The following is a 22,284-nucleotide window of genomic DNA, read 5'->3' as shown; positions in this document are numbered from 1 at the left end:
CCATTCACAGCAGCAAGTTAGAATGCCACACAGATCAAGGCACAGGGACACAAGTCAGCAGAGACGAAGAGTGGAACATGAGCTGCTGAGGAACGCCCTATACAAAAGAGCCCTTAAGGGGAAAAAAGAGAGAGAGAGAGATTGAATTAGAAAGGCTGGTGTATTAGTCAGCCAAAGGGGTACTGATGCAAAATACCAGAAATTGGTTGGTTTTTATAAAGGGTATTTATTTGGGGTAGAAGCCTACAGATACCAGGCCATAAACCATAAGTTACTTCCCTCACCAAAGTCTATTTTCATTTGTTGGAACAAGATGGCTGCCAATGGCTGTAAGGATTCAGGCTTCCTGGGTTCCTCCTTTCCAGGGTCTTGCTTCTCTCTGGGCTCAAGGTTCTTCTCTTCCCAGGGCTTGCTTCTTCCTGGGCTCAGTATTCCTCTCTTCCTGGGGCTTGCTTCTCTTTCCTCTATGAACTTACTTCCCAGGGCTCCAGCTTAAGGTTTCAGCATCAAACTCGGACATTAAAAACCCTCAACTCTGTTCTTTGCCATACCTTTTATCTGCAAGTCCACGCACCAAAGGGTAAGGACTCAATACCCTAATCATAACTCAATCATGCCCAGGTACAGATCAGATTACAAGCATAATCCAATATTTCTTTTTGGAATTCATCAATTATATCAAACTGCTACAGCTGTCAAGTGGTGTGCTCACTCAATCCAGTTTCTGTTAGCTGGACTACCTAAATGCAAAACAGACTTTTCTGGAGTGACCTACCTTTCTGGATTTGCCCCATCTGCCTCCCCAGGGAAGAATACTCTAATGGGGAAGAACTTGGAGCAGAAAAGCCTTGAAGAGACAAAAGGGGTTATCAAATTGAACTGCTGTAAGAAAGAAGGGTCTCAGAACTGAAAAGTATAAAGAAAAATGGGGCATTGAATGAGGGAGAGAATTTAAACAAATCATAGGACCTGGAGAGAAAATTCTGCACACGTGAACACACAAAAACAAATATAGCAGCTCAAGATTACTGGAGAAGGAACAGAAGAAAGGAAACTTTGTCTTGGAGGTGAAATAATTGCACAAAATATGCAATCTTAAAAATTGTACCACATATCCAGAGCAAGAATCAGATAAAGAAAAGCTGAGAAGTCTGATCAGTTAAATACAGGCTATTCTAAAGGTCTAGAATAAGTTGAACCAAGCATCAAAGAAGAGCCTTAACACAAAGCAAATCAACAATAAAACAAGACAAAAGGGAGAAAATGATCTTCACAGTTAACTCATCAGAATAATCAAATGTCTAGTCATCTGCAAAAAATTACAAGCCATACTAAGAAACAGGAAGATATGGCTCAGTCAAGGGAATAAATTAAAACTTTGAAGGAGACATAGATTTTGAACAACTAATCAAAGAATTTCAAACAAATCTCCCAAATCAATTCGAGGAGATGGAGGAAAAGATGGACAAAGAGATAAAGAATATTAAGTAGACAGAAGACAAGGAGTGGGTGAGCTCAGTTGTTTGAGTGTTTCTTCCCATGTATGAAGTCCTGGGTTCAATCCCCAGTGGCTTCTAAAAAAAAAAATTTTTTTTCAGAAGACTATGTGTGGGCATAAAGAAGAATCTGAAAGTTTAAAAGGAAACATAACAGAAATCATGGGAATTAAAGGCACAATAATAGAAATGGGGACAGGCAGAAGAAAGAATCAGTGAACTAGAAAACAGGACAATCAAAATCATACACTCAGAAGAAAGGACACAGAAATGAATAGAAAAATTGAGCAGTGTCTCGGGGATTTGAGTGACAGCAAGAAGCATACAAACGTTATGGGTTCCAGAAGGAGAAGAAAAGGGACAAGGGGCAGAATAAATGTTTGAGAGAGTAATAGCCCAAAATTTCCCAACTCTTATGAATGACATAAATATAAATGTGCAAGAAGTGCAAAGTAATCCAAAAAGAATGAATTCTAATAGGCCTACTGTGAGACACATACTAATCAGAATTTTAAATGCCAAAGATAAAGAGAAAATTCTGAAAGCAGCAAGGGAAAAGTGATTCATAACATACACGTGATCTTCAATAAGAGTAAACATCAATTTCTCATCAGAAGTATGGAGGTGAGAAAGTGTTGGTATGATATATTTAAGGTACTGAAAGAGAAAAACATCCATCCAAAAATTCCTTGTCCAGCAAAACTGTCCTTCAAAAATGAGGGAGAGGTTAAAAGATAAACAGAAATGAGAGCAATGTCAACAAAAGACCTCCCCTACAAGAATTACTAAAGGGAGTTCTGCAGGTTGAAAGGAAAAGATGAGAGCATGGCTTGGACTAGTGTGGAAAAATGAAGGGTATCAGTAAGGGAAACTAAAAGGGTTAATGCAAAACCCAATAGTACTGCATCCTCAATATACAACTCTACTCTTTAATTCCTACAAGAGTCAAAAAACAATTGAACAAGAAAAAGGAATATATCCTGATAATGGGCATGCAAAATATAAAGTGGTAGGATGGAACAGAAACAACGTAAAGCAGGGAAACAACAGGATATGAGAGCAGAGAGCACAGTGACAGTTTGAAGTTCTTTAATGAATCCCTATGCTTTTCTTTTTAACAATGGAACACTACTTAGTGGTAAGAAGAAATGAAATAGGGATGCATATGATAACAAGGATAAACATAGAAATTATTATGTTGAGTGAAATAAGCCAAACACAAAAGGACAAATATCGTATGGTCTCACTAATATGGTAAATACAATGAATAAACTCATGGATGGAGCTAAACACTAGAGTATAGGTTAATAGCAAATAGAATTGTTGGTTGATAGTGGGAGCTAATATTTAATGTATATAGCATTTATTTATAAAGTTAATTATAAAATTATGGAAATGAATAGAGTTGACAGTAACACATTATAGTGAGTATAACTAACACTGCTGACTTATAGATATGATTGTGGCTGAAAGAGGTAGTCTGTGGATGTAAAAGTCAGTTGAAAGGAAACTAGAGGGAAGCAATGTGGCTCAAGCAATTGGGCTCCCATCTACCATATGGGAGGTCCAGGGTTCAATTTTCAGGGCCTCCTGGTGAAGGCAAGCTGGCCCAAGTGGAGTGCTGGCCCCCACAGGAATGCTGACCTGCACGGCAAGCTGGCCTGAGTGGAAGCTGGTGCAGCAAGATGATGCAACAAAAAGACAATAAGAGATGCAACAGACCAGGGAACTGAGGTGATGCAAGAGATTGAGCACCTCTCTCCCACTCCAGAAGGCCCCAGAATCGCCTAAAGAGATGACAAGCAGACATAGAAGAATGCACAGTGAATGGACACAGAGAGCAGGGCAGGAGGTGGCTGGACGTCGATCTGGAGAGACTGCAGCAGAATTGGTGTTTGCTCAAGAGAACATAGCCAACAACAAAGAAATAAAATAAGAAGAACAAAGTGACAAAGAGAAGACTTAACACAAACACAAAAACAACAACTGATTAAACCCCAAGGCTAGACAAAGAAGATAATCAACAGAATAAACACAACAAGATAAAATGATGACCACAAAGCAACAAAAAACTACAGACCATACCAATAATTAGGAAAACATGGCCTAATACAATGAACAAACTAAAAACCAGGAAGAGAAGTGGAACATCAAACAAGTAATTAAAGCTCTCAAAACATCTATCATGGACCAATTCAATGAAGTGAAGGAAGAGATTAAGCATATTAAGAAAACACTTGGGGGAAGCAGAAATGGCCCAGTGGATAGGGCATCCATCTACCACATGGGAGGTCCACGGTTCAAACTCCAGGCCTCCATGCACGGTGCTGATGCATGCAAGGAGTGCCGTGCCATGCAGGGGTGTCCCCCACATAGGGGAGCCCCATGCGCAAGGAGTGCACCCTGTAAGGAGAGCTGCCCAGTGTGAAAGAAAGTGCAGCCTGCCCAGGAATGGAGCCCCCCACACAGAGAGCTGATGCAGCAAGATGACACAACAAAAAGAAACACAGATTCCTGTGCCACTGACAACAACAGAAGCGGACAAAGAAGACACAGCAAATAGACACAGAGAACAGACAACTGGGGTGCGGGGGGGAAGGGGGGAGAGAGAGAGAGAGAGAGAGAAAGAAAGAAATCTTAAAAAAACAAAAACAAAAACAAGGGCCTCCTTGACCCATGTGGAGCTGGCCCATGCACAGTGCTGATGCACGCAAGGAGTGTGCCACACAGGGTGTCCCCCGTGTAGGGGAGCCCCATGCAAAAGGAGTGTGCCCCATAAGGAGAGCCGCCCAGCACAAAAGAAGTTCAGCTTGCCCAGGAATGGTGTTGCACACACAGAGAGCTGACACAGCAAGATGATGCAACAAAAAGAGACACAGATTCCTAGTGCTGCTGATAACAACAGAAGAGGACAAAAAAAAAGAAGAACACCCAGCAAATGAACACAGAAAACAGACAACTGGGGTGGGGGAGGGAGGGTACAGGAGAGAAATAAATAAAATAAAATAAAATAAAATAAAATAAAATAAAATAAAATAAAATAAAATAAAATAAAATAAAATAAAGAAAACACTTGGAGACCATATATAAAGAGGTCAACTCAGACTGGCAGAATATCTCAGCCTGCATGTAATATCAGGTGTTAAAAACTGCTATTTGACTTTGGATAAAAAGGGGGAAATGGAAAGGACAAGTGAGTTTATATGGCTAAGAGTTTCTAAAAAAGAGTCAGAAGGTCATCAGAGGGTTATGCTTATGCACGCCTCAGCAGGGTACCAGAGAGAGCCAAGGTAGATGGAAATCCAGGTGCCGATTCTCCTGAGGGCTGCAGCGACCCACAGGTTCTATGGTCAAGGCAGATGGCTCTGGAGTTCAGGGCCATGTCAGTTGGCCCTACTTTGGAGTTTGTGTTCCTGAGTGTGATGGAGTTGGACTCAGATATAACCTTTCTACACATGCCTCTTCTGTTACTTTTACCAGACCTGTGGTTGGCATTTGAGTTGGTGTATACTCAGGAGACCTGAATCTCTGAACTGTCCATGTGACGGCCAGACCCTGGGCCTCAGCAGACTTGCAGCTCCTACCCTCTGGTTTCTTGGACTTACCCTGGTCAGCTGCCAGGGAGGTGAAGAGGGTCAACCACCACACCAGGGAGCCAAGAGTGCCTACAGCTGCAAGCAGGAGAATTGCATCCATCATCCATGTGGAATCTAAACCCCCTCCTGATGTAGAGGAGGACTAGACATAGCCATCCCAGGTCCACAAGATAGAGGAATAGAGTTTGGATTAGAGTGGACTTACTGGTGTTCTGCTGGGGAACTATAGTGATTAGTAAGGGAAGAAATTGTAGTAGTGATGTGGAGAGGGTTGCCACAGTGGCTGCTAATGGTCTGGAGAGGGAAGAAGAGATATGGCATGGGGGCATTTTCAAGATTTGGAGTTGTCCTAGGTGGTGCTGCAGGGACAGATGCTAGACATTGTGTGTCCTGTCATGGCCCACTGGGTGGACTGGGGGAGAGTGTGGACTACAATGTGGACCACTGTCCATATGCTGCAGCAGTTCTCCAGAATGTAGTTGCTGGGTGCAGTGGATGTGCCACAATGATGGAAGAGTTTGTTGATGTGGGAGGGGTGGCGTGGGTGGGGTGGGGGGTATATGGGAACCTCATATTTTTTGAATGTAACATTTAAAAGAAAATAAAGAAGAAAAAAAAACACTTGGAGAGCATACAGAAGAAATTGTGATCATGCACAAAAAGATAACAGATATGATGGAGATCAATAGCACAATACAAGAAATCAAAAATACACTCTCAGCAAATAACACCAGATCTGAAGAGGCAGATGAAAGAATTAGTGATGTGGAAGACTGTACATCTGAAATCAAATATATAGGGGAATTAATCGATAATAAGATAGAAAAATTCCAGCAGGGACTTAGAGACATGAATGACAACACAAAACACACAAACATATGCATTATAGGCATCCCAGAAGGAGAAGAGAAGGGAAAGGGGATAGAAAGGGTGTTGGAGGAAATAATGGTTGAAAACTTCCCAAACCTATTGAGGGAGATGGACGTACATGTCCAGGAAGCACAACGCACCCCAAACAGCATAAATCCCAACAGACCTATCCCAAGACATATATTTGTCAAATTATCCAACGAGCAAGAAAAAGAGAAAATACTAAAAGCAGTAAGAGAAAAGAGAACATCACATACAAGGGAGACTCCATAAGATTAAGTGCTGATCTCTCATCTGAAACCATGGAGGCAAGAAGGCAGTGGTATGACATAGTCGAGGTACTAAAAGAAAAGAATTTCCAACCAAGAAAACCCAATACAGCAGTGCTTGGACTCAAAAATGATGAAGAGTTCAAATGTTCACAGATAAACAGAAACTAGGAGAGTATGCCAACAAGAAACCTGCCCTTCAAGAAATACTAAAGGGGGTTCTGCTGGAGGAAAGAAAAAACAGGAGGAGAGTTGTAAGAACAACTAAAACTACAAAAAGAGAAAAAAAAATCAAACAACATATGACAAACACAAATCCAAAGAAAATATGGCTAATATAAGTAATTCCTTGAAAGTAATAACACTGAATGTCAATGGATTAAACTCGCCTGTTAAGAGACACAGATTGGAGGATTGGATACAGAAATATGACCCATCTATATGCTGTCTACAAGAAACACATCTTAGACCCAGAGAGTCAAAGAGATTGAAAGTGAATGGCTGAAAAACAATCTTACAGGCAAACAGTAAGCAAAAAAGGTCAGGTGTAGCTATATTAATATCAGACAAAATAGACTTTAAATACAAAACTGTTGTAAGAGACAAAGATGGACACTACGTATTAGTGAAAGGGATAATATTTCAAGAAGAAAGAACAATCATAAACATTTATGCCCCTAACAAGGGTGCTTCCAATTACATGAGGCAAACACTGGAAAAACTAAGTGAAGGAATAGATGCCTCTACAATTATAGTGGGGGACTTCAACACACCATTATCAACATCGAACAAAACATTACAAAAGAGAATCAATAAAGAAACAAAGACTTTAAACAATATATTAGAGGATCTGGACATCATAGACATATACAGAATATTACACCCAAATACAGCAGGATATAAATTTTTCTCAAGTGCACATGGATCATTCTCCAAGATAGGCCACATGGTAGGCCAAAAAGAAAGTCTCAATGAATTCAGAAAGATTGAAATCATACAAAATAATTTCTCTGACCACAGTGGAGTGAAGCTGGAAATCTGCAAGGGACAGAGACCCAAATATGGAAGCTAAATAACAGTCTTAGAAAAACAGTGGGTCAAGGAGGAAATCTCAGCAGAAATCAATAACTACCTTGAAACTAATGAAAATGATAACACAACATATCAAAACTTATGGGATGCTGCAAAAGCTGTACTGAGAGGGAAATTCATAGCCATAAATTCATACATCAAAAAAGAAGATAGAGCTAAAATTGAAGAACTAACTGCACAATTGGGAGAATTTGTAAAAAAAACAACAAACTAAACTCAAAGAAAGAAGAAAGAAGGAAATAACAAATATCAGAGCAGAACTAAATGAAATAGAAAATAGGAAGGCACTTAAAAAATAAACAAAACTAAGAGCTGGTTCTTCTAGAAGATCAATAAAAATTGACAAACCCTTAGATAGACTAACAAAGAAAAAAAGAGAGAAGATACAAATACACAAAATAAGAAATGAGAAAGGAGATATCATCACTGACCCCACTAAACTAAAGACTATCATAAGAGGACATTTTGAAAAACTACATTCCAACAAGAAGGACAATTTAGAGGAAATGGACAAATTCCTAGAAACACATACACAGGCTACACTGATGAAAGAATAAATCGGTGATATCAACAAACCAATCACAAGTAAAGAGATAGAATCAGTCATTAAAAACCTCCCACCTAAGAAGAGCCCTGGACCAGATGGCTTCTCAGGTGAATTCTACCAAACATTCTGGAAAGAACTAACACCAATCTTGCTTAAACTCTTGCAAAAAATTGAAATAGAAGGAACATTACCTAACTCATTTTATGATGCCAACATTACCCTAATACCAAAGCCCAACAAGGGCACCATAAGAAAGGAAATTTACAGACCAATCTTTCCAATGAACCTAGGTGCAAAAATCCTCAACAAAATACTTGCAAATCGTGTTCAACAACACATTAAATGAATTATACACTACGACCAAGTGGGATTCATTCCTGGTATGCAAGGATGGTTCATCAAAGAAAATTAATTAATGTAATAAACCACATAAACAGATTGAAGGAAAAGAATCACATGATCATATCTATAGATGCAGAAAAAGCATTTGACAAAATACAGCACCCTTTCTTGATAAAAACACTGCAAAAGATAGGAATAGAAGGAAACTTTCTGAACATGATAAAGGGTATATATGAAAAACCCACAGCTAACATCATTTACAATGACAAAATTCTAAAATCTTTCCCTCTAAGATCAGGAACCGTTGTGGGAAACTGGCTTACCTTTTCCTTATTATAAATGTTGCACCTGTTCTATGTAGATGTTGCAGTTATTCTAATAGCAAACAGCTGATGGTAGTTTCCAGTAAATACGAGGTGGAAAATAGGGTAGAGGCTCTTAGTTCCAGAAGCTGTGAGTCCCCTGCTCCCATCTTTATCTCTGTCCTTTATTTTGTAAAGTTCTGCATTGCCTTCCTTTCAAGTCACCTATTGTGAGCTGATCACAGCAAGGAACAAGACAAGGATGCCCACTATCACCTCTTGTATTTAACATTGGTTAGAAGTACTTGCTTGAGCACTGAGGCAAGAATTAGATATAAAATGGACCCAAATAGGAAAGGAAGAAGTCAAAATTTCCCTATTTGCAGATGACATGATCCTATACATAGAAAGTCCTGAGAAGTCTACAACAAAGCTTCTAGAACTTATAAATGAGTCCAGTAAAGTCACAGGGTATAAGATAAATGCACAAAAATCAGTAGCATTTCTGTACACCAATGATGAGCAATCTGAGGAGGAAATCAAGAAACAAACACCAGCGATGGACTTGGCCCAGTGGTTAGGGCATCTGTCTACCACATAGGAGGTCCACGGTTCAAACCCCAGGCCTCCTTGACCTGTGTGGAGCTGGCCTATGCACAGTGTTGATGCAGGCAGGGAGTGCCCTGCCATGCAGGGCTGTAACCTGGGTAGGGGAGCCCCACGCACAAGGAGTGCACCCCATAGGGAGAGCTGCCCAGTGAGAAAGAAAGTGCAGCCTGCCCAGGAATGGCACCTCCCACACGGAGAGCTGACACAAGATGATGCAACACACACACACACAAAGAAACACAGATTCCTATGCTGCTGACAACAATAGAAGCGGACAAAGAAGACACAGCAAATAGACACAGAGAACAGAAAAACAGGGTGGGGGGAGAGGGGAGAGAAATAAATAAATAAATCTTAAAAAAAAAAAAGAAACAAATACCATTTACAATAGTAAATTAAAAAATCAAATACCTAGGAATAAATTTAACCAAAGATGTGAAAGACTTATACACAGGAAACTACACAAAACTGTTCAAGGAAATCAAAGAAGACCTAAACAAATGGAAGAATATTCCCTGTTCATGGATAGGAAGGCTAAATATTAAAAGATGTTTGTCCTACCAAAACTAATCTACAGATTCAATGCAATCCCAACAAAAATCAATACAGCATTTTTTAATGAACTAGAAAAACTAACTATGAAATTTATTTGGAAAGGAAAGAGACCCCGAATAACCAAAGAGATATTGAAAAATAAAAATGAAACTGGAGGAATCACACTGCCAGATTTCAAAACATACTACAGACTATAGTAGTGAAAATGGCATGGTATTGGCACTTGGATAGACACACTGATCAATGGAACTGAATTGAGAGTTCTGGTATAGATCCTCATATATACAATCATCTGATATTCAAAAAGACCACTAAGCCCACTCAACTGGAGAGAATGGCCTCTTCAACAAATGGTGCCTAGAGAATTGGATATCCATGTGCAAAAGAAGGAAAGAGGATTACCATCTCACACCTTATACAACAATCAACTCAAGATGGATCAAAGACCTAAATGTAAGAGCCAAGACCATAAAGACATTGGAAAACAATGCAGGGAAGCATCTACAGGACCTTGTAATAGGAAACAGCTTCATGAACTTCACAACCAAAGCACGAGCAGCAAAAGAACAAATAGAAAAATGGGACTTCCTCAAAATTAAAGTCTTTTGTACCTCAAAGGAGTTTGTCATGAAAGTGTGGAGAGCCTACCCAATGGGAGAAAATATTTGGTAACCATATATCTGATAGGAGACTTTATCCTGCATATATAAAGAACTCCTATACCTTGAAAATAAAAAGACAAACAACCCATTTTAAAAATGGGAAAAAGATTTGAACAGATGCTTCCCTAAAAAAGAAATACAAATAGCTAAAAAGCACATGAAAAAATGCTCAAAATTACTAGCTATTAGGGAAATGCAAATCAAAACTACAATGAGATACCATCTTACTTCCATAAGACTGGCAGCTATCAAAAAACAGAAGTCTACATGTGCTGGAGAGGATGTGGAGGAATGGGAACACTCATCCACTGCTGGTGGGAATGCAGAAGGATCCAGATATTCTGGAAGACAGTTTGGCGGTTTCTCAAAAAGTTGGCTATAGATTTGCCATATGACCCAGCAATTCCACCACTGGGTATAAACCCAAAAGATCTGAAAACAAGGACACAAACTGATATATGGATACTAATACTCATAGCAGCATTATTCACTATTGCCAAATGTTGGAATCAACCCAAATGCCCATCAACAGATGAATGGATAAATAAAATGTGGTATATACATACAATGGAATACTACTCAGCTATAAGAAGGAATACAATACAAACATATGTGATAACATGGATGAATCTTGAGGACCTTATGTTGAGTGAAGCAAGCCAGGCATTGAAGGACAAATACTACATGGCCTCTCTGATATGAAACAAGCAAACCAAGCTGTCTCAGAGAGCTAAAGACTGGAAGATAGGCTTAAAGGAATTTGGCGGGGAGAGGAAGGTTGTGAGCTGATGCCTATATGGGTGAAGACTATGATAAGCTAGAGGGATGGTGCATACTTAGGAGACTTGAATTTCTGGTCTGCCCATGTGCCAGCTGGGCTGTGAGCCTCACCAGTTGCAACTCCTACTCTCTGGTTTGTTGGTCTTAGCCAGGCCAGCTATCAGGGAGGTGAATATGGTCAACCATCACACCAGGGAAACAAGAGTGCCTACAACTGCAAGCAGAGGAATTGCATCAATCATCCATGTGGAATCTAAGCCCTCTCTTGATCTTGAGGTGGAGAGGACATCACCATCCCAGGGTCCACAGAATGGAGGAATAAAATATGGACTAGAGTGGACTTACTGATAATCTACTATAAAACTATTGTGACTAGTAATAGTAGAAATTTTAGCATCGAGGTAGAGAAAGTGGCCACAGTAGTTCCTGAGAATAGGGAGAGGGAAGAAGAGATGTGATGTGGGGGCATTTTTGGGATTTTGCATTGTCCTAAATGATATTGCAGGGTCAGATGCTGGACTTTATATATCCTGCCATAACCCACTGAATGTACTGTGGGAGAGTGCAAACTACAGGGTAAACTATTATCTATGTAATGCAGCAGTGCCCCCAAATTGTTCACTGAGTGCGATGAGTATGCCACAATGATGGGGGAGGTTGTTGGTATGGGAGGAGTGGGGTGGGGAGATGGGGGTATACGGGAACCTCTTATATTTTTTAATGTAATTTTTTGGTGATGTATATATCTTCAAAAAATACAATTTACAAAAATGATGAGGTGGGGATTGGGAGTGGGTTATATGGGAACCTCTTATGGTTTTTTTAATGTTTTTCAACATAACATTCCTTATGATCTATTAACTTTAATTCAAAAATTAAAAATAAATAAATAAATAAAACACATACAAAAAATACATACAGTTTGGGCAGTACAACAATAACAAAAAATAAGATAAATTTTTTTAAAAAGACAATGTGGCTGAAGAGATAAAGGACATCAAGAAGACACTAAGAAAGCACAAAGAAGAATTTTAAAACCTGAATAGAAAAGTAACAGAGCTCATGGGAATGAAAGACATGATCATGATAAGTGAGATAAAAAACTCATTAGAGGCATACAACAGCAGACTCAAAATGTTAGAAGAAAGAATAAGTGATACAGATGAGAGAATATATGAAATAGGAGAGAAAAAAATGGAAAAAATTGAACAGGGGCTCAGGGAGTTGATAACACGAAACACAACAGCATATGTGCCATGGGGGTTCCAGAAAAAGAGGATGAGGGAAAGGGGGCAGAAAGAGTATTTGAGAAGATAATAGCTGAAAATTTCCCAACTCTCACAAAAGAAATGTACTTACATATCCAAGAAGTGCAGCATACTCCAATCAGAATAAATCTGATTAGGGAAGCAGATTTGGCTCAACAGATAGAGTGTCCACCTACCACATGGGAGGTCCAAGGTTCAAATGCAGGGCCCCCTGACCCATGTGATGAGCTAGCCCACGCGCAGTGCTGATGTGCGCAAGGAGTGCCATGCCATACAGGGGTGTCCCCCGTGTAGGTGCCCCACATACAAGAAGTGCACCCCATAAGGAGAGCCCCCCAGCACACAAAAAAAAGTGCAGCCTGCCCAGGAGTGATGCCACACACATGGAGAGCTGATGCAGCAAGATGATACAACAAAAAGAGACCCAGATTCCCGGTGCCACTGACAAGAATACCAGCAGACACAGAACACACAGTGAATGAACACAGAGAACAGACAACTGGGGTGGGGGGAGGGGGTGGGCAGGGAAGGGAAGAGAAATAAAAAATAAATAAATCTTAAAAAAAAAAAAGAATGAATCTGAATAGACCTACTCCAAGACACATACTCTTCAGAATGTCAAACATCAAAGATAAAGAGAAAATTTTGAAAGCAGCAAAGGAGAAGGAAACCATCACATACAATAAATACCTATTAAGACTTAGTGCAGATTTCTCAACAGAAACTGGAAATGAGAAGACAGTGGTATGATACAATTAGGATACTGAAAGAGAAAAACTGCCAGCTAAGAATTATTTTCCAGGAAAATGTCCTTTATATATGAAGGTTAGTTTAAAATAGTCATAAAAGAACCTGAGAGAGTTCATAAAAAGCACTCCACCTTTGCAGGAAATACAAAAGGAAACCTTACAGTCTGAAAGAAAAAGACAGGAGAGAGAGGCTTAGAGGAGGGTATAGATAAAAGAATAGCACAAAGGATAACCAAAAGAGTAAAAAGACAGAAGAAAATTAGATGTGACATATGAAAACAAAGGATAAAATGGTAGAAGTAAATAATGCATTTACAGTAATATCATTGAATGTGAATAGATTAAAGTCCCCAATCAGGGAAGCGGCTGTGGCTCAATCAGTTGGGCTCCTGTCTACCACATGGGAGGCCCTGGGTTGGCATCCCAGGGCCTACTTGTGAAGGCAGGCTTACCCACACACTGTGGAGAGCCACCCAGCCCACAAGCACTGCAGAGAGCCAACTCAGCAAAGTGAAGCAACAAAAAAGGGAGATAAGCAAAAACTCAGAAAGGCATGCAGCAAATGGACACAGAGAGCAGACAGAAAACCAGTCACAAGGGGGAAGGGGAAATAAAATAATAAATTAATACAGACACAGAAGAACACACAGAGAATGGACACAGAGGGCAGACAGCATGCAAAAAGCCACAAGGCAGGGCGGGGGGATAAAAAAAATTAAAGGCAGAAAAAAAAAAGGCTGACAGAATGGACAAAAAAATGAGCCACCCATATGCTGCCTACAAGAGGCTCACCTTAGACCCAGGGATACAAACCAGCTGAAAGTGAAAGGTTGGGAAGAGTAACTCCATGAAAACAGTAACCAAAAAAGAGGAAGGGTAGTTATATTGGATAAAAAAGATTTTAAATGCAAAAAAAAGTTATAAGAAATACAGAAGGCCATTAGATATATATATATTTTTTTAAAGATTTTATTTGTATTTATTTCTCTCCCTTTTCCCATGCCCCCCCTCCCCATGCCCATTGTCTGCTCTCTGTGTCCATTCACTGTGTGTTCTTCTGTGTCCACTTATATTCTTATCAGGTGGCACTGGGAAACTGCATCTCTTTTTTGTTGCGTCATCTTGTTGCATCAGCTCTCCGTGTGTGCAGTGCCACTCCTCGGCAGGCTGCACTTTTTTTGCCCTGGGTGGCTCTCCTTATGGGGTACACTCCTTGCACGTGGGACTTCCCTATGCAGGGGACACCTCTGCGTGGCATGACACTCCTTGACTGCATCAGTACTGAGCATGGGCCAGCTCCACACATGTCAGGACTCCCTGAGTTTGAACCCTGGACCTCCCATGTGGTAGGCAGACGCTCCATCAGGGGAGCCAAATCCGCTTCCCCATTATATGTTAATGAAAGAGACAATCCACCAGGAAGATATAACAGTCATAAATATCGATGCACCAACCAGGGTGCCCCAAAATACATCAGGCAAACTCTGGTAAAACTAAAGGGAGAAAAAAACATCTCTACAATAAGAATTGGAGACTCCAACACATCACTCACATCATTAGATAGAACAACTTAGATGGAAGATCAAGAAGGAAACAGAGAACTTGAACAATATGATAAATGAGTTAGACTAAACAGACATATACAGAACACTGCACCAAAACTCAAGGGGTTATACATTCTTTTCAAATGTTCATGATTCTTTCCCATGATAGACCACATGTTAGGTCACTATGCAGCTCTCAATAAATTTTAAAAGATTGAAACTATACAAAGCACGTTCAGAGATCATTTTGGAATGAAACTAGAAATCAACAATAGGCAGGAAAGAAGGTAAACTCACAAATGTGTGGAGGCTGAACAGCACAATCCTGAACAATTAGTGGGTCAAAGAAGAAATTGTAAGTGAAATTAGTAAATATATCAAGATGAATGAAAAGAAGAACACAACTTATCAAAACTTATGGGATAAGCAAAGGCAGTCCTGACAGGGAAATTTGTAGCCCTAAATACCTATATTAAAAAAGAAGAAAGAGCTAAAATCTAAGATCTAACTAGAGGAACTAGAAAAAGAAGAGCAAACCATTCCCAAAGCAAGGAGAAAGAAAAAACATAATACGGATTAGAACAGAAATAAATAAAATTGAGAAGAAAAAAAACAAAAAACAAAAAAGAAAATCAACAAAACCAAAAACTGGTTCTTTGAGATCAATAAAACTAACAAATCTCTAGCTAGATTAACAAAGAAAAACAAGAGAGAAGTTGAATACAAATAAAATCAGAAATGAAAGGGATTAAGTTATGATCAACCTTACAGAAATAAAAAGGATCACAAGAGAATATTATGGGGAAGTGGTTGTGGCTCAAGCAGTTGGGTGCCCACCTACCACATGGGAGGTCCCAGGTTCAGCAACCAGGGTGTCCTAAAGAAGAATAGCAAGATGGTGAGCCAGCACCACAGGCTGGCACAGCAAGCTGACAAAATGTGCTGAAGCAATGAGATGACACAATGAGGAGACAGAACAAGGAAAAACACAATGAGAGACACAACAAGTAGGGAGCAGAAGTGGTTCAAGTGATTGACCACCTCCCTCCTATCTGGGAGGTCCTGGGTTCAGCTCTTGGAGCCTCCTAAAAAGAAGACAAGCAGACACAGAGAACACATAACAGACACAGAGGGCAAACAATGAGGGGGGGGAATAAATAAAACAAATATTTTTTTAAAAAGAGAATATTATTAGAAACTGTATGCCAACAAACTAGTAAACCTAGGTGAAATGGACAAATTCCTAGAAACACACAAACACCCTACACTGATGTTACAAGAAACACAAGAACTTAACAAACCAATCTCATTTAAGGAGATCAAATCAATCAGCCAATATCTCCCAACCAAGAAAAGTCCAGGACAAGATGGATTCACAGGTGAATTCTACCAAGCATTTTGAGAAGGATTAACACCAACTCTGTTTAAATTCTTCTAAAAAATTTAAGAGGGAAAAATACCCAATGTATTTTATGAAGGCAACATCACCCTAATACCAAAGCCAGAAAAAGACATTACAAGAATGAAAAATTACAGACCAACCTCTCTAATGAACATAGATGCAAAATTCCTAAACAAAATACTTGTAAATAGAATCCAACAGCATGTCAAAATCTTTATACATCACGACCAAATGGAATTAATTCCTGGTATGCAAGGGTGGTTCAACATAAAAAATCAATTAACATACTACACCACATTAACAAACTGAAGAGAAAAATCACATGATCATCTCAATCGATGAAGAAAAGTCATTCAACAAAATCCAGCATCCTTTCTTGATTAAAACACTTCAAAAGGTAGGAATAGGGCGGCGGACTTGGCCCAGTGATTAGGGCGTCCATCTACCACATGGGAGGTCCGAGGTCCCGGGCCTCCTTGACCCATGTGGAGCTGGTCCATGCGCAGTACTGATGCACACAAGGAGTGCCCTGCCATGCAGGGGTGTCCCCCATACAGGAGAGCCCCACGCGCAAGGAGTGTGCCCCGTAAGGAGAGTTGCCCAGCGCGAAAAAAGTGCAGCCTGCCCAGGAATGGTGCCACACACAAGGAGAACAACAAGATGACGCAACAAAAAGAAACACAGATTCCTGTGCCACTGACAACAATAGAAGTGGACAAAGAGGACGCAGCAAATAGACACAGAGAAGAGACAAGTGGGGGGGACAGAGAAATAAATAAATGTATGAATTAAAAAAAAAGGTAGGAATAGAAGGAAAATCCTCAATATGATAAAAGGCATATATGAAAAACCCACAGCCAACATTGTACTCAATGTGGAAATTGAAATCTTTCCCTCTAAGATTGGGAAAAAGACAAAGATGCCCACTGTCACCACTGGTATTCAACATTGTGCTAAAAGTTCTAGCTAGAACAATTAGACAAGAAAAAATAAATAAAAGACATCCAGATAAGAAAAGAGGAAGTAGAATTCTTCCTATATGCAGATGACATGATCTTATATTTAGAAACCTCTGAAGTATCTATGACAAAACTACTTGAGCTAATAAAGAAGAGCTAAGTAGAAGGATAAAAGATCAACATGCAAAAATCTGTAATGTTTCTCTACACTAGTAATGAACAATCTGAGGAGGAAATCAGGGGGGAAATTCCATTTACGATAGCAACAAAAAGACTCAAATGTCTTGGAATCAATTTAACCAAAGAAGTACGGGACCCATATGCAGAAAACTACAAAACAATGCTAAAAGAAATCAATGAAGACCTAAACAAATGGAAAAACATTCTGTGTTCATGGATTGGAAGACTAAATATCATTAAGATATCAATCCTGTCCACACCGATTTATAGATTCAATGCAATCCCAATCAAAAGTCCAACAGCCTACTTTACAGAAATAGAAAGGGCAATTTCCAAATTCATTTGGAAGGAAAAGTGCACCCAAATAGCAAAAGCATTCTAAGTAAGAAGAGCAATGTGGGAGAAATTTCACTGCCTGAACTTGAAGCATACTATAAAGCTATAGGAGTCAAAAGAGGATGGTATTGGCATAAAGATAGACACATCAATCAGTGGAATAGAACTGAAAGTCCAGAAATAAACCCTCACTTCTACAGGTAACTGGTTTTCAACAAACCTACCAAAGCCATGTTATCAGGGCAAAACAGTCTCTTCAACAAATGATGTAGGGAGAATTGGATATCCATAACCAGAAGAATGAAAGAGGACTCCTATTTCACTCACTATACAAGAATCAACTCAACATGGATCAAAGACCTAAATATAAAAGCCAGGACCATAAAACTACTAGAAGAAAATACAGGGAAATATCTTAAAAACCTTGAAGTAAGTGGTGCTTTCTTGGACCTTATACCCAAAGCACGAACAACAAAAGAGAGAGAAAAAAAAAAAAGATAAATGGGACCTTCTCAAAATTAAACAGTTTTGCACCTCATCAGGCTTTGTCAAAGGGGTGAAAAAGCAGCCAACTCAATGGGAGAAAATATTTGGAAATCACATGTCTGATAAGGGTTTAATATTCATGATATATAAAGAGATGCTATATATATGCTATATGCTGAACAGTAAAGACAAACCACCCAATTGAAAAATGGGCGAAAGATTTGAATAGACATTTGCCCAAAGAAGAAATACAAATGGCAAAAAAAACCCAACATGAATAATGTTCAAGTTTACTAGTGATTAGGGAAATGCAAATCAAAACTATGATGAGATATCATTTCACACCTATCAGGATGGCCACTTAATATTAAAAAGTAGGAAAACCACAAATGAAGGAGAGGATGTGCAGAGATAGGAATGCTTATTCACTGTTATTGGGATTGTAGAATGGTACAGCCACTGTGGAGGACTGTTCGGCAGTTTCTAAGGAAGTTGAATATAGACTTGCCACATGACACTGCAATACCACTACTGGGTATATACCCAGAAGAACTGAGAGCAGTGACACAAGCAGATAGCTGCACACTGATGTTTATAGCAGCATTATTCACAATTGCCAAAAGGGGAAACAACCTAAGAGTCCAGCAACCAATCAAAGAATGGATAAACAAACTGGTATAGTCACATGATGGAATGCTATGCAGCTGTAAGAAGAAATGAAGTCCTAAGATATATGACAACGTGGATGAACTTGGAGGCATTATGTTGAGTAAATTAAGCCAGACAAAGGAAAGCTAAAAAATGTAACATGGGACTACATGGCATAGTAAAACCACATGTGAAATATGAATACGGGTAAAATTCTATATGTGACTGTCTTTCTTTGAAATTGAACAAATGTATATTAGTACTACAAGACGTTAATATCAGACAAAAATAAACAGTATGCTAAGTGAAAGAAATCAGACACAAAGTATTACATATTGTATGATTCCATTTATATAAAATGTAAATATAAATCAATTTATAAAGATGACATTAAATTAGTGGTTATTTAGGTCTGGGGAAGGACTGCTAAGTAGTGTAGAGTTTTTCTTTTTTGGAGTAATGAAATGGTTCTAAAATTTTTTGTACTGATGGATGCACAACATTGTGACTATACTAATAGCCATTGATTATATACTTGGATAGATTATATGGTATATGAATAGATCTCAATAAAACTACTTAATAAATAAATAATTGAGCAAGAATAGTCAGAGATAGCAGCTATGTACATCAGGGGAAGCATAGATTGAGAGGTGAAGAATTTTCTTGTTTGTCTGTTTTTTGTTATTATTGAAATAATGAAAATGCTCTAATAATGATTGAAGTGATGAATGCACAACTATGTGATTATACCAAATACCATTGATTGTATACTTCAGATTAATTGTATGCTCTATTACTACGTATCAATAAAATTAATTTGTTTTTTAAAAAATTTTATTAAAAAAAACTTATGTTCTTTAATCCATCCCTGTGGGTGTCAGACCCTTTTTATTGGACTGTGTCCATGAGGTGTGAATCAGCTTGGGTCTCCACCCTCTTGCTGGGTCTGATATAAATGGAGACACAGAGAGAGAGACACAGGAAAAGGAGCAATACCATTTTAACTTGGCCATATGAGAGAGAGGACTCCAGGTACGCCTACAGCTCCAGAAAGACAAAGAAGTACCAAGAGGCTCAAGGAGGTGAAGCCCAGGGAGAGATGCCTGACTGCTTACAGCTGAGCTCTGGAAGGTAGACAGGGAGCCTGGTAGATGCACCATCTTGCTTCACCATGTGGTAGGGCTACAGGATCTGCTAGCAGGCAACCTTTGGTGAGAAAGCATCTCTGCTGATGCCTTGGTTTGAATATTTCATAGCCTCAGAACTGTAAGATTTTTCCCTAAATAAAATTCCCATTATAAAGGTCAACCCATTTCTGGTAGTTTGCATTGCCAGACCTGTGGCAAACAAAGATACTCTAGAAGTTTAGCTGGTATATTTTCAAGGTTGTGTAATATAAACTCCAGAATAACCACAAAAAAAGTATTTTAAAAATATACAGAAACAGAAATGAGAAAGGGATGAATTAGATACATCACAAAAGATCAATGACACAGAAAAGGATTTGAGATAAAGAAAAAGGGAAACAAAAAAAAACAAAAAAAGATATGACATATAAACACCAAAAGACAAAATGCCTTTCTAGTCATAACACTGAATGCTAATAAATTAAACCCTCTAATCAAAAGAAAGATTTAAAAAATGAATTTTAAAAAGCATGATCCAGATATATGTCGTTTATAAGAGATTCGCCTTAGATGAAAAGACTCAAATAGGCTGAAAGTAAAAAGGTTGGAAAAAGATTTTCCATCCAAGCAGTAACCAAAAAAGAGCTAGGTTAGCAATACTAATATTGGACAAAAGAGGTTTTAAGTCAAGGGCTGTTATAAGGGACAAAGAAGGACACTATATATTAATAAAAAGGGCAAGAAGAAATAACAATCATAAATATGCACACACATAATCACAGTGTCCCAAAATACATGAGAAAAAACTGGCAAAACTGAAGGAAGAAAAAGACACCTCTACAATAATAGTGGAAGATTTCAATATACCATTCTCATGAATATATAGAACATGTAGACAGAAGATCAATAAGGAAACAGAGAACTTAAATAATATGATAAATGAACTAGCCCTAACAGACATATATAGAACATTGAATACCCAAATAGCAGGACATACATTCTTCTCAATGGCACATGAATCATTCTCCAGGGGAGACCACATGCTGGGCCACAAAACATGTCCCAAAAATGTCTTAAAGACTGAAATTATTCAAAGGATCTTCTCTGACTATACTGAAATGAAACTGGAAATCAATAACAGGCAGAGAATTGGAAAATCCACAAATAAATGCAAGTTTAATAACACACTCTTAAACAACCCATGGATCAAAGAAGAAAATGCAAGGGAAATCAGTAAATATCTGGAGATGAACTAAAATGAGAACACAACATATCAAAACTTAAGGGATGCTGTGAAGGCAGTGATGAGAGGGAAATTTATAGCCCTAAACACTTACATTAAAAAAGAATAAAGAGCTAAAATCAAAGATCTAACTGCACACCTGAAGGAATGAGAAAAAAGACAACAAACTAATCCCAAAGTAAGCAGAAGGAAAGAAATAAAGATTAGAAAAGACATAAATGAAATTGAGAATAAAAAAACATTAGAGAGAATTAAAGAAAACAAGTTAGTTCTCTGAAAAGACCAATAAAATTTACAAACCCTTAGACTGACAAAGAAGAAAAAAAGAGAGAAGATACAAATAAATAAAATCAGAAATGAGAGGGAGTCTGCAGCCAATTAAGCTGACTGGCCCCCTCTCCCCACGGAGGCAGTGTGCAGTGCCTGCAGACAGCAGCCTCCTTGGTAGTATACGTGGCCTGTTGCTTGTACGGGTTGCCCAAGGGACCGTGGAGACAGCCCTTCCTTGCCTGTTGCTGGTCCTGTCTGTGACCTCGTGCTACCCCCAATCTAGGCTCCAGGCAGGTATGTAAGGTGCCTTCGGAAAGCCTCAGGGGTCGGAGGCCCAGGTCCACATTGGCCAAGTCATCATGTCCATCCGCACCAAGCTTCAGAACAAGGAGCATGTGATTGAGGCACTGCACAGGGCCAAGTTCAAGTACCCTGGCTGCCAAAAAACCCACATCTCCAAGAAGAGGAGCTTCATCAAGTTCAGTGCTGACAAATTTGAAGACATGTTGGCTGAGAAGCGCCTTATCCCGGGTGGCTAGGAAATACATCCCCAATTGTGACCCCTTGGACAAGTGGCAGGTCCTGCACTCATGAGGGCTTTGCCAGCACTGCCCTCACCCAACCTGTGCCCTCCAGTGAATGACTTCCTGACCAATAAAAAAAAAAGAAAACAAAAGCACTATTTAAATTCTGTGTTGCAATATGCTCTTTAACTTAACAACATATAAAAAATTGTTATGCCATTAATATGCTTCTGCATGCTCAAAGTTGAAGGTTGCTGAGTGTACACTGTTTTAAATAAGCTGGAGCTTTTTGTTGCAGACATGGCATTTTTGCTTAAATTTTTTTTTAATAATAAAAAAAAGAAAAAGAAATGAGAGGGAGGACATTCCTACTGACCCTACAGAAATAAAAAGAATCATAAGAGGATATTATGAACAACTGTATG

The 22,284-nt window shown here is 39.0% G+C and overlaps 1 protein-coding gene and 1 non-coding gene across 2 annotated transcripts in view; one reads left to right on the top strand and one right to left on the bottom strand.

The window, feature by feature from the left end:
- C4BPB (complement component 4 binding protein beta) overlaps positions 1–20,864 on the bottom strand; it is a 38,227-nt gene extending 17,363 nt beyond the window's left edge. Inside the window, 1 exon segment of the mRNA XM_071207304.1 lies at positions 20,820–20,864. Coding sequence (XP_071063405.1) covers positions 20,820–20,864 — 45 coding nt within the window.
- A 569-nt stretch (positions 20,865–21,433) lies between these two features.
- LOC111766952 (small nucleolar RNA SNORA70) lies at positions 21,434–21,565 on the top strand. The gene has a single exon (XR_002798868.1). It is a non-coding gene; the product is annotated as a small nucleolar RNA SNORA70 (small nucleolar RNA).
- The last annotated feature ends 719 nt before the right edge of the window (positions 21,566–22,284 follow it).

The sequence above is a fragment of the Dasypus novemcinctus genome, chromosome 13, assembly GCF_030445035.2.
Source record: "Dasypus novemcinctus isolate mDasNov1 chromosome 13, mDasNov1.1.hap2, whole genome shotgun sequence".
Taxonomy (NCBI): Eukaryota; Metazoa; Chordata; class Mammalia; order Cingulata; family Dasypodidae; genus Dasypus; species Dasypus novemcinctus.
Note: the sequence above shows the minus strand (reverse complement) of the source record. Positions and strands in the feature narration are given on the sequence as shown.